A 15227-nucleotide genomic window follows, 5' to 3' on the forward strand; every position below is an offset into this window, starting at 1 on the left:
CACCGACGGGGGAGGATGAACGAGAGGGATCGACTTTGAGAGGCTTCGGGATGAGGTCCAGGATCTCAATTGTTTGCGCAGCAAGTCGGGTGTGACTGCGCACCGATCTCTTAAGCATTTGGTGGCTCTGCGACGCCAGGCTCGATTGATGTCCTTGAGTCTGGCTTTGAGCAAGGGGTCCGTGACGGTGGCGAACTGGAGGGAGCCTAGCACTTTCTCTTGCATTCGTCTGGTAGTCACCTTCTGTTTCAAGAATGGACGGACTGTCTTTGTTATTTCCCAATGCTTGGACGGGGGGAGAGACAGATGGTGGTCTACCAAGTTCCAGTCTAGGCCAAGTCACTGGAAGGATTGGGATGGAGTCAGACGAGATTTCTTGAAGTTTATTTGAAATCCCAGAGACTGGAGAAAGGCCATGGTGTCCTTAGCCATCTGGAGACAACCTTCCTGGCTGGACGCCCAGACTATCCAGTCGTCCAGATAGGCTGCCACCTGAATTCCCTGACTCCGTAGGACCTGAATGATGGTATCCGCTAGTTTGGTAAAAATCCATGGAGCTATATTGAGCCCGAAGGGCATAGCTCTGGAAACATAAGCCTTTGCCTTGAGTCTGAAACCAAGGTAGGGGGTGAAGCGACAAGACATCGGCATATGCCAGTAAGCGTCGGTAAGATCTATGGAGATACTGTAGTTGTGGTGGAATTCAAAACCACAAAAAACAGTACACAACACTCACCCTGATCCTCGGTTGCTGGAAGATGGAGTAAGGCGTCCACAGTCGCCAACACAGCACACAAAACCACACAAACAAAACAAGGAAACATAAAAAAAAAGAAGATAGAACTATATACACAACAAGAACAGCACACTAACAAGAAAAACCAACAACTCTCAAAAGCACACAAAACTGTCCAAGACCAAACGACTGACCGGCACTAGCTCTGACTCAAGACTCACTCAAAAACCGAAAAATCCTTCACATATTCCACAGACAGACAGCGCCGTAAACAAACTAACGACCTCATCCCTCTTCCAACAACCGAAGCACTCACTAACGACAATTACACTTGCTTGCTCGCTCTCTCTCTCACACAGAACGTTGGGAAATGCTAATTAAAAACTCACTCATCCCTCTATAATTCTCCCCCTTTTAGCATTTCCCAACCAACACTTTTCACACTGCATTTAAATTGCCTTATGTCTATTAACACCCACGGATGCTCACTAGCAGGTCCTTTAGATCGCGTAAAGCGGCGGGCACGCAATCATTCTCTCAGATTCGCTCTCTCTTCCAGCAACATTCAGATTTACATTTTCTCCTCCATTCTCTCTCAGATTCACACTATCTTCTTCACTATTACCACTCTCAATTTCATCCACAATCTCATCTATACCCTCTAACTAACGTGTTCCCAAATACCTCCCCAATTCTTCAACTAACCCATCCCATTCGCTCATTGACCTTTCCAATTCTTGCAACGATTCATTCATGCTTTCAATCACTCGTATATTACTGCTACGCTCTCTTACTCTTACACTTTCGCTCATCTGCAACCGTTCACTCACCCCTACACGTTCAGTCAACTCAGTTATATCAAACCCGCATATGCTAAACGTTCTATTCATACCATCCCATTCATCCGTATTACACGCTTTATCACTCATTTTCACTTTGGCACTCACACCCCTATCACACAACTTACGATCACTCCGTTCACTTTACGTTCTTCCCTTTCTTACGTTTCCTACCATACTCTATCAAAACAAATTGCTGATCCTCATGCAACAACCCCTCACGTACATGCATCACACGCACCGCTTGCATCCTGGAGGATCCACCCATTTGAACCCCTTCACACTCAGTTTCCCAATTCGCTGTCACAGTCACTCTCTTTCGTCTACATACACTTGATACATGCCCTTCCATTCCACATTCGACACACTTCGCTCTCGGTTCTGAACACATTCTCGCATAGTGCCCATTCTTACCACAGTTGCCACATATTACATTCACTCGGGTACCCCTACAACCATTAGCAATATGACCCTACTGTCGGCACCTGTAGCATTTAACCCCCCTATCTTTCGTACACTCACTTAACAAATGTCCCGATTGCCCACACCCAAAACATGCTCCTAAAGCCCACCTACACTCATTCTTTGTATGTCCTTCCTTTCCACATCTGAAACACTTCGCTACTTCCACTCACCGACCTTCCCCTTTGTACACTACTATCCCTAACCCGTCCAACCTGTTGTTCCCTTACAAACCCACCATTCATCCTCACTGGCACCTCCACATTACTTGCTCTTACACTCCTATCTATTACACTATCTGCCATTCTCATTGGGCCCCTCAACACTGCATCCCTAAAGCTTCCAAACTCTGGCACTCCCTCATCTACCCCAGCCCTTACACTCACATTTCTGCTCTCTTTTATAACCCTGTCAAGCTCATAATCTTCTACAATTTCCAAAATTTCTCCCCAAGTCAACCTTTCACTCGTCCATCTTTTCTTCCCCTTCCGCTTCAAGTTCACAAATTCTCTCACTCCATCTGGCACTGTCTCTAACAACTTTCGAACTAACTCCTTACATTCATCTATCCCATCATCCCCAAACTTCTTCCTTGCCAACGTCTCCAGCCTACAAGCATACAGTGACAAGGTTTCCCCAGCTTTCATTCTTGCCTCATCAAATCCATTCTTCCTCTTATACTTAACACTTGCTTTCATACGCCTCGCTTGCTCAACTAGTCTAGCTTTCACCTTGTCATACTCAACATCTCCCACACTCATAACAACCCTATACATATCAAGCAAAAACCCAGTCAAATATTCTCCTAATTCTCGTGCCCACACTCTCTTACTCTCCCCATACTTATCCTGACAAAACCTTTCATACTCCCTAAAGAAATCATGCACATCCCTACTTCCATACTCATTATACCTTTCACAATGGGGTACCTCCCTCACATACATAGCCTTTCTCACTTCTTTCTCACTTTCACTCTCACTTTCGCTACTTTCACTCTGTCCTTTCATACCCTCTTCCGAACACAAAGAGTCCACTTCCGCACTTACATTCATCTTGCTCATTACACTCTTCTTCCCCTTCTTTTTATCCACTTTTATCCATTCACCTCCATCCACCTCACTATCAGTACTATTTTTACCCTCTCCCTTCTTTCCTGCCTTTCCCACTTCCTTGCCCTTCTTACCAGTTTCCTTTCCTTTTCCCTTCTTCCCTTTTTCTTCCCCTGACTTATCCTTACTTTCCCTCTGTTCCTTCCCTTGCTTTTCATTCCCCTTTTCCTTACCCTGCCTCTCATTCTCTCGTTTCTTACTTCCTATTTCCACATCACTTTCATCACTCACGCTTCCATTCACTTCTTCCTCCTTTTCTTTCTCTCTTGCCCCTTCACACGTTCCAGAGAACCTGCCTCCAACAGCCCCTTCTCCAAAAACACCCTTGAACATACCTTTCACCATTTCTTCCACACCTTTAATCATTCCCTCCAACTTTTTATGCATCCTCTCTTCTGACTCTTTCATCTCCCCTTTCATTTCTTCTTTTGCACTCCTTAGCATTACCCCCATCTCCTCCGACTGACTCCTCAACTCCTCATTCCTCAGCCTCCCATTCTCCTCCTCCAGCCTACCCTGGAGTTCCCTAGCCACCCGGAGTTCCTCTCTCAGTGTCTCTATCCCACTCATCCTGACCTCTTACTCTCACTCTACCCACCACAAACAATCCTAACGGCTATTATACAACAGCAACACGTTGGGCGCCAAATATTATGTGGCGGAATTCAAAACCACAAAAAACAGTACACAACACTCACCCTGATCCTCGGTTGCTGGAAGATGGAGTAAGGCGTCCACGGTCGCCAACACAGCACACAAAACCACACAAACAAAACAAGGAAACATAAAAAAAAAGAAGATAGAACTATATACACAACAAGAACAGCACACTAACAAGAAAAACCAACAACTCTCAAAAAGCACACAAAAAAACTGTCCAAGACCAAACGACTGATCGGCACTAGCTCTGACTCAAGACTCACTCAAAAACCGAAAAATCCTTCACATATTCCACAGACAGACAGCGCCGTAAACAAACTAACGACCTCATCCCTCTTCCAACAACCGAAGCACTCACTAATGACAATTATACTCGCTCTCTCTCTCTCTCTCTCTCTCTCTCTCTCTCTCACACAGAACGTTGGGAAATGCTAATTAAAAAACTCACTCATCCCTCTATATAGTGTATGCCCCAAGGGGTAGTAGGGTTCGTATTTTGCATAAATACTTAGCATCTGGAACCTGTCGCACTGAATGAAGTAGTTGAACCCGACAGATCCAGAATGACCCTCTTCTTGTCCGAGCCTTTCTTGGGAACACAGAAGAGACGGCCTTGAAATCGCAGGGACTTGGCCGGGCGGATGACTCGTTTGGCCAAGAGGTCCTGAACATACTCTTCCAGGAAAGGTGTTGAGTCCTGGAAGAACCCCTTGGGGGGAGGACGTGGAGACTTCCACTCCCATCCATGACCTTCAGACACTACACTGAATGCCCAGACGCTGAATGTCCACTGATGTTTGAAGCAGACTAGGCGACCCCCTACCGGAAGGGTCTCATTGTTTGCCTTGTCCAGCTCCTCTGCCTCCGCGTTTACCTTGGTGGTGTCCTCGAAGTTTGTTGCCGGCACCTCAGCCGTTACTGCCATGGTGACCACCTCTCTGGGGAAGTTCTGTCCAGAGTGATAGGTCTGAAAGTTGGCCTTACCTTGTTCATAGAAAGGGTTGTAGGCAGGAGAGGGGGCCGGGTAAGGAGGAGGAGGCATCCGGTACACAGGAGCTGGGGGAGGAGGTCCAGCTTGACGGTGTGACGTCAGCTTGGAACTCTTGGCAGACTTGGGCTGAGGCCCTTGGCCAGGGGTAAACTTCCTCTTGTAAATGGAAGCATCCCACTTCTCAAGAAGATTTCTATTCTCCCGGGCAGCGGTATCGAGGATCTCTTTGACCAGATCATTGGGGAATAGCTTATCACCCCACACAGAAGAGTTGATCAGGCATTTTGGCTCATGCCGAACCTTGCGTTGGCAAGGATATGTTTTCGACATGCCCTGGGTGCCTGACAGAAGGCAAATAAGTCCGTTGCATGGTGATCACATGGGATTTAGCCAGGGCTGTGTAGAGGTCCTTGCCCGGGTTATTGTTGATCAATGCCTCCAACATAGTCTGGTGAGACAGGGAGGCTGACAGGCAGACTCTGCTCTCATACTCTGTTTTGAGGAGGGCTTCGGAAAGCAGGGGTAACCGTTCCTGAAATTGCTGACTGGCGCAATCGTTAGCCAGCTTCCACACGCTGAAAGTGAGGTGGACCCCTTTCCATATCTCAGAGTCATTCGGTAGTACAAGCGAGGTCGGCTTGCGCTCTCCAAGGGTGGGGATGGCTTTTTCCTCAATAACGGCCTTGAAAACAGACTGAGCCATCTTCGTGGCGAAAGGAACTACCATCTCGTCTGGCGTCAAGTAAGATGTGAGATTCTTCCCGAAGGCTGACACCTGAGCACTGGTACAGGTGGCCTTCTTCATCTCCGCCAGGAGAAGCTTTTGGGCCGCAGAGTGCTTAAAGATCACCGTTTCCTTGGGGATGGTGTCGTCTCGGAAGGCTTCATCACTATGCCTCACATAGCAATAGGGGTAGGCCGCTTGACTAGGGTAAAATTCCAGGTCTTCTAATGGCCTGGCCCCTAGGCCTTCCCCACAGTGGAGAATGCCATCAGCCATAGGCATGGTGACAGCACAACGCCAAGGGTTCAGTGGGTTGAAGACTGGAAGTTGGGAGGCCGGTGGCAACTGACCAAATGGAGAACCCGGTTGTGCAGGAGTCTATACAGTCAACTTGAGAGTCGACAACTCCTACGAAAATTCAGCTATTTTCCCATGAACTTGAGACTGCAAAGACTGCATGAAGGAGCTCAGTTTCAAATCCAGGGCGGCGTCTAGGGCGGCGGTGGTCAAGGGTGCCTCTGAGGGAGTCTCAGTAAAGGACGGACCCGTCCCAGACACCAGGGATGGCTGGAGCTTTCGAGACGGTGCAAAGGACATCTCACCGCTCTCAGATACAGCAGTAGATGAGGCAGCTGGAGAAAACAGACGAAGAGGTGTGGAGGTGACCCCGGACAGAGTCTCAGAGGGGTCTCCCAAGATATCTGATTCTTCCCCTGAGCAAGGAGTATCCGCCTGCTCCTCAGTCTCGGTATCCAGATCCATGTCCTCGATATTAACCCTTAAACACCAAGCCTCTATTATCAAAAGTGTCTGCCGTATGCCGGCGAGGTTCGGGCGTTAGCTCCGAAGCGGAAAAAGTTTTTTTTTAAAAATCACAGCACGCTTAGTTTTTAAGATTAAGAGTTCATTTTTGGCTCCTTTTTTTCTCATTGCCTGAAGTTTAGTACGCAACCATCAGAAATGAAAAAAATATCATTATCATATATAAATATTGGAATATATGACAGTGCAAAAAAAATTTCATATATAATTGTATACAAATCACGCTGTGAGCAAAACGTTTAAAGCTAATGAGTTTTTTTTTTTTGTTGTATTGAACACTAAATTGAGATGATTTTGGTATATAACAAATTGTAAAACGATCAAAGCAACACAGAGAAAATATTATCACAAAATAATGCATGAATTCGTAACGTGCGGACGTAAAAAAAGTTTTTTCAAAAATTCACCATAAATCGAAATATTGTGCTAGAGACTTCCCGTTTGTTACAAAATGAAGGTAATTGATTGAATATTACTAGACTGTAAGTGTTTTAGCTTACAATTGCAGTTTTTGACCATTTCGGTCGAGTCAAAGTTGACCGAAGGTCGAATTTTTTCTATTTATCGTGATTTATATGAAAATATTTCAAAACTGATAAAAGCTACAACCATAAGTTATTTTTGTTGTATTCTACATGATATTGCGCACATTTCCATGTATAACACTTTATGAAAGTCCTAATATAAAACGGTTCGAAAATTACGACAAGGTGACTAAAGAAATTCTGAGATTTTCAGCAGATTTACCGCACGCGGAGGGAAGGAAAGTTTTTCAAAAATTCACCATAAATCAAAATATTGTGCGATAGACTTCCCGTTTGTTGCAAAATGAAGGTACATGATTGAATGTTACTAGAACGTAAGAGTTTTAGCTTACAATTGCATTTTTCGACCATTTCGGTCGAGTCAAAGTTAATCGTAGGTTTAAATTTTGGCACTTATCGTGATATGAAAATATTTCAAAACTGTTAAAAGCTACAACCATGAGTTATTTTTTGTTGTATTCTACATGAAATTGCACACATTTTCATGTATAACACTTTATATAATGCCTAATAGAAAATGGTGCGAAAATTACGACAAGGTGACTAAAGAAATTCTGAGATTTTCAGCTGAGTTACCGCGCGGAGGGAAGGAAAAAGTTTTTTTTCAAAAATTCACCATAAATCGAAATATTCTGCTTGAGATTTCTCGTTTGTTGCAAAATGAAGGTAAATGATTGAATATTACTAGAATGTTAGAGTTTTAGCTTACAATTGCATTTTTCAACCATTTCCGTCGAGTCAAAATTGACGGAAGGTTGAAATTTTGGCACTTATCGTGATTTATATGAAAATATGTCAAAATTCATAAAAGCTACAACCATGAGTTATTTTTTGTTGTATTCTACATGAAATTGCGCACATTTTCATATATAAAACTTTATGTAATGGCTAATAGAAAACTGCAAAAATTACGACAATGTGACTAAAGAATTTCTGAGATTGTAAGAGCCTGACGCCGTCTCTTCCAAACACGCGCGTGTTCATGTGTTCGTCGTCCATCGGAGTGGCGAGACGTTTGGCATCTTCACAAACAGAAACATACACACAGTTTGATACAGAAGATTCGTTGGAACATTATGAGTACATGATTAGAATGCTTGCATGGCAATGCAAGTAGTGGTGATTGTACATACATCAAGACAACAATGGTTAGGGAGAAACAGATGGAAATATTGTATGGTTGAAATCGCGTTCCTCTAGAGAAAGAAAACGAGATGCTCTTGTTGTCTTGTCCACTCCGATCGATGATGAACACATGAACACACACGTGTTTGGAAGAGACGGCGTCAGGCTCTTACAAGATTTTCAGCAGAGTTAGCGAGGACGTAAGGAAAATATTTTTTCAAAAATTCACCATAAATCAAAATATTCTGTTAGAGACTTCTCGTTTGTTGCAAAATGAAGGTAAATGATTGGATATTACTAGAATGTAAGAGTTTTAGCTTACAATTGCATTTTTCAACCATTTCGGTCGAGTCAAAGTTGACCGAAGGTTGAAATTTTGGCACTTATCGTGATTTATATGAAAATATGTCAAAATTGATAAAAGCTACAACCATGAGTTATTTTTTGTTGTATTCTACATGAAACTGCGCACATTTTCATATACAAAACTTTATGTAAAGGCTAATAGAAAACTGCAAAACTTACGACAGTGACTAAAGAATTTCTGAGATTTTCAGCAAAGTTAGCTGATGCTTTCTTTTGGGATAAGAAAGAAATTCGCGCATGCGCAGCTGGGTCACGCTTGTAAACAAAACAACAGCATGATCCGTGAACTCCCAGCATCGCTCAAGGCGCGATTTAAAATTTTTCGCAAACGAGGCCTATACGTATTTTTCCGCGAATATTTAAAAAACTTTAGTAGTCAACGTATTTTACGTCCACTTGGCACCCAACAGATAACTTTTGTCAACGTAAAATACGTCCAGTCGGCGTTAAAGGGTTAATGTGGGATAGTCGTTCCAAAGTCAGGCCGCTCTCCTCTTCCTCCTGCTCCTCCCCTGAACCTAGCATATCTTCTTCCTCACTGGCAGACTTCGTCAGCTCTTCCAAATCCTGGTCCGTCAGGGGGTCAGAGTGAATATCAATAAGGGAGCCGATTTCATCCTCGGTGATGTCCTCGAAGCCTTCCCCACCTAGAATCCTTGCCAACTGGACAGCCTTAGTAATGGCCGAATGTTGACTTTCTTCAGGAGAGAAGCCCCTGTAATCATGAACACACTCTGGCCACAACTTATTCCAGCATGTGTTCAGGGTCTCCTTCTTCATGTCATTCAGTGATCGGCTGATGATGCTCAGACGTGGCAATCGTGAATGTATGCCAATATTCTTTTAGCGTAAATTCACTGTCACTGTCCATTGCATTTACAAGGTGCTGGAGGGAGTTCCCAGTATAGAGTGCCTTGAAGGCATGGATCACACCTGGTCCATAGGCTGGAGGACAGAGGTGGTGTTGGGAGGGAGGAACTCAAACTGGACTCCCTTGTAAGAAAGATCGAGAGGGTGGCCATCAGCATTATCTATAATCAGCAACACCTTGAACTCCATGGCCAAGTCGTTCAGGTATTGCCTAACTTGAGGGATGAAGCTCTGATGGAACCAGTACTCTGTGAGGACTTTGGTGATCCAGGCCTTAGGGTTGTGCATCCAGAACACAGGAAGCAATGCCTTGTTCTTATTCTTGAGGGCCCTGGGGTTTGCAGCCTTGTAAATGAGGCCTGGTTTAAGCATGAAACCAGCTGCATTCCCACATATGATGAGGGTAACCCTATCCTTCTGGGCCTTGAATCCGGAGGCTTTAGCTTCATCCTTCATAAGGTATGTCTGGGAAGGCATCTTCCAGAACAGGCCAGTCTCATCCATATTGAACACCTGTTGTGGATGGTAGCCCTTCTCCTCGATGATCTTCTTGAAGGCCTCCGGATATTTCACGGCTGCTTCAATGTCTGCAGATGCTGATTCCCCATGCAGAGTAACAGACTTTAGGTGGAACCGCTTCTGAAATTGGTGGAACCACCCCTTGCTGGCCTGGAAACCTTGAGGCGCTGACGATGGTCCTGCTTGGGACTCTTCCCCCTCTTCTTCTTCTGCTGGTTCATCAAAGCCTAAAAATTCTAATTTGCCTTCTTCAACACCTTCCTCTGCCTGTACTACGTCATCACCTTCCTTAGCAGTTGATAACTGCTGGTAGAGTTGTTGCGCTTTCTTGCGAATGATATTGGAGTCGAGGGACACGTTTTTCTTCCGGCAGTCCTTTATCCAGATTGCCAGAGCAGATTCCATCTTCACGATTGTTTTATCCCGCACTGTCGCAACTGTCTTTGCACTACCAAAGTAGCTCATACTCACAGACTTGCGTATCTCTGCCTCTTTCTTCTTGATATATCTCACTGTGCTCTCATTACCACTGAAATGGCGGCCAACCGCGGCAAAACTTTTGCCCTCCTTTAACATGTCAAGAAGTTTCACCTCCTCGAGTTTCATAACAGTCTTCTTTCTTTTAGACTCTTTGCCAGAGGGCTTTGAAAGAGCAGGGCGTTTTTTAGGAGGCATTTTAGGGCCGAATACCGCTGATGCACAAAGATAAAAAATTAAAACGGACAGATGCACGGTTTCACACGGTAAGATGCTGCGAACTATACGCACAATCTGAGGAGGATGCCGTGAAGCGGTCTCCCAGAATTCCATGTTCACGAGTTGGTTGTGAATGTTCAGCCAATCAGTGCCAAGTGAACAGCCAATAGTGTGTCGAGTATCACTGGTCCTGGGTACACAGCGTCCAGCATCTCGAGTTCTTTATATTTGCAGAGAGGTGGCTTGGGTGAAGCACTTTTATGAAAAACAAATATATGTTACTGAAATTTTGCTGTGTTTACGTTAATATATTACAGTACTGTAATATTTGAAAATTAGTAAATTGTTTTTCAACTTACAAAATGTACTTACAGTAGTCATTAATATATACTTAGTACATACATGAAAATGCTATGTACCGAAGATGTAAACATACATACCCTGCAGTATTCCTGTTGTCTTACGTATTTTAGATATGCTCTGTGTACTACCTGTAGTACTGTACTGTACTATGTATCATCCTAAAACACTTTTTGTATGTAATATTTAAAAATCATCCTACAACAAAACATTTTATAAAATGTACATACTGTATGCGCAGAAGATCAATGTTAGTATATGTATGCGCAACCAGTAGTGCCAAGCGTATACCGTAGCGGCAAATGACCCAATATAACCCGTTTTATTGCTATCTCACGTTTGTGTGTTTTGCATGTACAGTACTATGGCCTAAAAATATTTTTTGAAATCGTGCATTAAGATGTCCTCTGAATGCTCTGCTTCTTCTAAGGCCTCTGGCCAATAGCCTACAATTACTGTAATGACTGATGAGAAGAAAGTACTGTAGACATGATTGTTTAGTTAAGAGAGGGCAAAAGTCACGGAGAAGTAGCAGCCCATTACAGCATGACATTAATTGCGGTCGCCTTCACTGAGCATGAACAAGGTAAAATATTCATGCAGCCCTACTGTACCACCTTCGTTGCCATGTTCAAATACCTTAGCATGACAGCGCCTCCTTTCATTCATCGTACTGCACAGCTAATTCATCATCATCATCATCTACAGCATGCTGAAATTAACATTCATCACCAGTGTAGTATTACATATTATTATCTAATTTCTATTACTATTATATGTGCAGTACTGTAGTACAGTATTATTATTGATTTACATGATTATTTAGTGTTATTATATAATAAATATGAAAATACAGAATACTATTCTATACGAAAAAGAAAAAAAATCTGCATCCGCGAATATGGAGTTTCCCGCGAATATTTTTATAGATATTTCTATAGAAAAACCCGCGAATGTGTGAGTTTCCCGCAACAATTTTTTAGATAGGCTCCATAGAAAAACCCACGAATGGGTGAGTCCGCGAACCTTGAGAACGCGAGTACGGGGGTTCACTGTATGTATGTATATATATATATATATATATATATATATATATATATATATATATATATATATATATATATATATATTATACATATACATATATATATATATATATATATACACAGTATGTGTGTAAGTGTGTACCAAAAAGGAATTATAGCTGATATGAAGTTCCTTGTTTCATAGACTTGAACCACCCAACACGAGAGAGAGAGAGAGAGAGAGAGAGAGAGAGAGAGAGAGAGAGAGAGAGAGAGAGAGAGAGAGAGAGAGAGAGAACTGATACTGCGTATGTTAAAGCCTATAACACACACACACACTCCTTCTCTATTGTTATTTTTATTTTACACTATTCTCATTTTTATTTTTACTGTATTTTCTCACTTTTTATTTCTATGTTTTGTTATAATTTTCACTGCATGAAGGATGAAAAACAGTGTATAACCCAAAAGAGACAGTGAGAAACACATTCAATATCCCCTACCATGTGCATGTATAACACACACACACACACACTTACCACATCGCTTTGGTTGGGGGAGAGGGAGACACGTTATGAAACCCTCAATGTGTTGCCAACATCTATGACAAAATTCAAGATGAAATTCGCATTATAAATATTTCTAATTAATATTTTACTATGAATGTGAACAGTAGCATTTGAGAAGAATATATCAACAGTGTGATATAATATTCTCTTGTGTACTGTAATATGTTTGGTAATGATATTCAAACCAACTAAAAAAAAAAAAACTAAACAGTGACATCAACACTGATGAAATGCCACATGTACATGTAAAAAAACACACACACAAAAATATGCATGCAAATAAAGATTCTGGGACATCATGAGGTGAAATGAAAAATCATTAATTCCAATAAAATGGAAAATGATTAATTACTTTTTAGTAGTGTTCTTTAAATGAATCTGTTTTGAAAACATTATCATTGTGAATGGTCATTTGTACTGAGGATGTAAACACACACAGTTTCCATGATAAGGTAAAATGAGAAATCAGTGATCATAGTAAAACAGAAGATTAATGATAAATTTTCAAATAATGTTCTTAAAAATAACATATATACTGTACTGAAATAGCCCAGTCTACAGCACAACATGAAAGATGCAATACTTGGTATAATTCAGGCTAGGGAAATGTTATAAATAAAAAAGGCAAATTTATCCAATTATAAGTAAGGAAAATAAAATATAGTACAAATATGGAAACAACATTGGTGTATACAAATATATTAATGGTGATAAAACCATGGTAGGCTGTGAATAAACACAGGTATGCTACCTACCTACCGAACTGTGTGTTTATGAGAGAGAAAAGAAATTGTTTTCTTACAGTATATTTATGCAGCATATTTTACGAAAATAAGGTAAAAGATAACTGCCTTTTGCATAAAATGTTCAGCTGAAAGGGTCACTGTATATACTATATACCCCTCAGCATGGCAAGCATCTTACACCTTGGTCAGCAGTCTTAAGACATTTGTAACAATGTTTCCTGAATTATAATCTGACTAAAACAGCATAGTACAAATAACTTCTTACCTTTATACCCTTTTCAGATAGTCTTATAGCAGTAATTAAGGCCGACACTTTTTCTTGAAGCTGTTGATGTGTTTTCTTCCGAGCATCTCCTCCTACTGCTACAGTTGCCAAAAATGCTGCCTGAACCACTTCTTGGAATTCCTTGGTCAAAGATTCCTGTAAATCCTTCGCTATTTCCTCAATCAATTCTTCAGGGCTATCAGTAAGTTCTTTTTTATCTGCAATTTCCTCTTGAAGTTTCTCTAAGGACAGGAACTCAATCTTAGGGAATTTCCCTGGCCCGTCACCGGAAGCCTGGCGAGTCTGTACATCATCTTCAGAGTCTGAGTCCTGAGCTGCTCCCCTTCTACCTTTATTCTTATTTTTAACGGACTTGGTCTTAGTTTCTCGTCCTTGCGTGCCACCACCAAACTTTCCTCCTACTGCTTTTTTACGTCTTTCTTCTTTTTTGTTCTTGCTATTACTGTCATCATTTTGTTTACTTTTGCTGCTATAAAGCTGAAATGTAACAAGAATGTTAATTTCTTTCCTCTTGTCCATTTGCAAAACATGACATCAAAACTATTTTTGATAAAACAAATTTAAATTGCTTTCGACAAACTCGTGCATAATACAACCATTCAACAACAATCTGACATCTGCTTCACTGAAAATAAAACCATAAAAAACACAAGAAATATAAAATACAATACAATGAATACAATCATTTATAAATACTCACTTCTTAATAAAACCATATAATAAATTATAAAAAATTATAAACAACATACAGTATTATTACAATAACGAGAATAAAATTTCAATTTGATGAAAAGGCCACCTTTCTTTCAAACAAATCAAACACCACTGAATTTCAAAAATTGAATTTTCTCCAAGAAATTTGAAATAATAATAGCTACTTCCCTCAGCACAAAACTCAGAGAGAAAAAAACCTCTCGAGTCCCAATGTTTCAAGAATTCAAACAAAAAATGCACCACATTCAAGAGGTTCAAGTAGTTATAAAAATAAGAGGTTGGGGGTGATTAGCTACAGGGAAGCAGTCTCCTACACTCATCTTAGCAATTTGTGGCATTTTCTTATTACTACCAAGACTAATGAGCAAAATTTTCACATCACTATTCAACAACAAAACAGTTTCTGTATAACAAAGGTCCTTGGTATATATACTAGTTAAAACTACATTCTTCAGTAAAATATTTGCTTTTTGAGTACTATTCATAATCATATGTTTCTGCATCTTTGTTGCTCATTGTCTGCTAACAGATCAACTTAATAACAACATTAGACATTCTTTTACTATAAATGCAATTCAGGTTTCCTTACAGACAGACAGTGTAGAGAATTTCTTTGTATTCTACTTCGCCCTGGCAAGGAAGAATGCATGACAGGCTTGTAAAAGTGGTTAAGATTTCTTAGCACAAAGCCTTACAGATCAAGTAAGTTTCTGTCCATGATGAATGTAGAAGCTGTGGTCAACAACAGACCACTAATAAAAGTTCTAGAAATTCTGACACCTTTTATGTGGTCATGAACTATTGCTTTGAACCAATTTTTACATTTCACAAGTAAAGAGATTGCTAACAATCTATGCATCTTTCATACTTACAATAAAAACCTTTCAAAAGTTGTTAAATTTATCAGACGTTTTATACCATGACTACCATTATCTGTTGTGGGAGAAACATTATTCATGCCATAATGTTAGTTTTAAGTTTCCTTTAACTGGAGACAGCCTGTTCAATTGCAGAACCTGAAAAGATCAAATGGTGTCGAAGTAAAATCGCAGATTTGGTATCA

General features: G+C 41.2%; 1 protein-coding gene across 1 annotated transcript in view; it reads right to left on the minus strand.

Moving 5' to 3' along the window:
• Window positions 1-15227, minus strand: part of Ufl1 (UFM1 specific ligase 1) — a 564283-nt gene that overhangs the window by 138427 nt on the left and 410629 nt on the right. Inside the window, exon 7 of the mRNA XM_067108921.1 lies at window positions 13430-13927. Within this exon, the coding sequence (XP_066965022.1) occupies window positions 13430-13927 (498 nt within the window). The remainder of the gene's footprint in view (window positions 1-13429; window positions 13928-15227) is intronic.

Source organism: Macrobrachium rosenbergii, chromosome 9 (assembly GCF_040412425.1).
Source record: "Macrobrachium rosenbergii isolate ZJJX-2024 chromosome 9, ASM4041242v1, whole genome shotgun sequence".
Taxonomy (NCBI): domain Eukaryota; kingdom Metazoa; phylum Arthropoda; class Malacostraca; order Decapoda; family Palaemonidae; genus Macrobrachium; species Macrobrachium rosenbergii.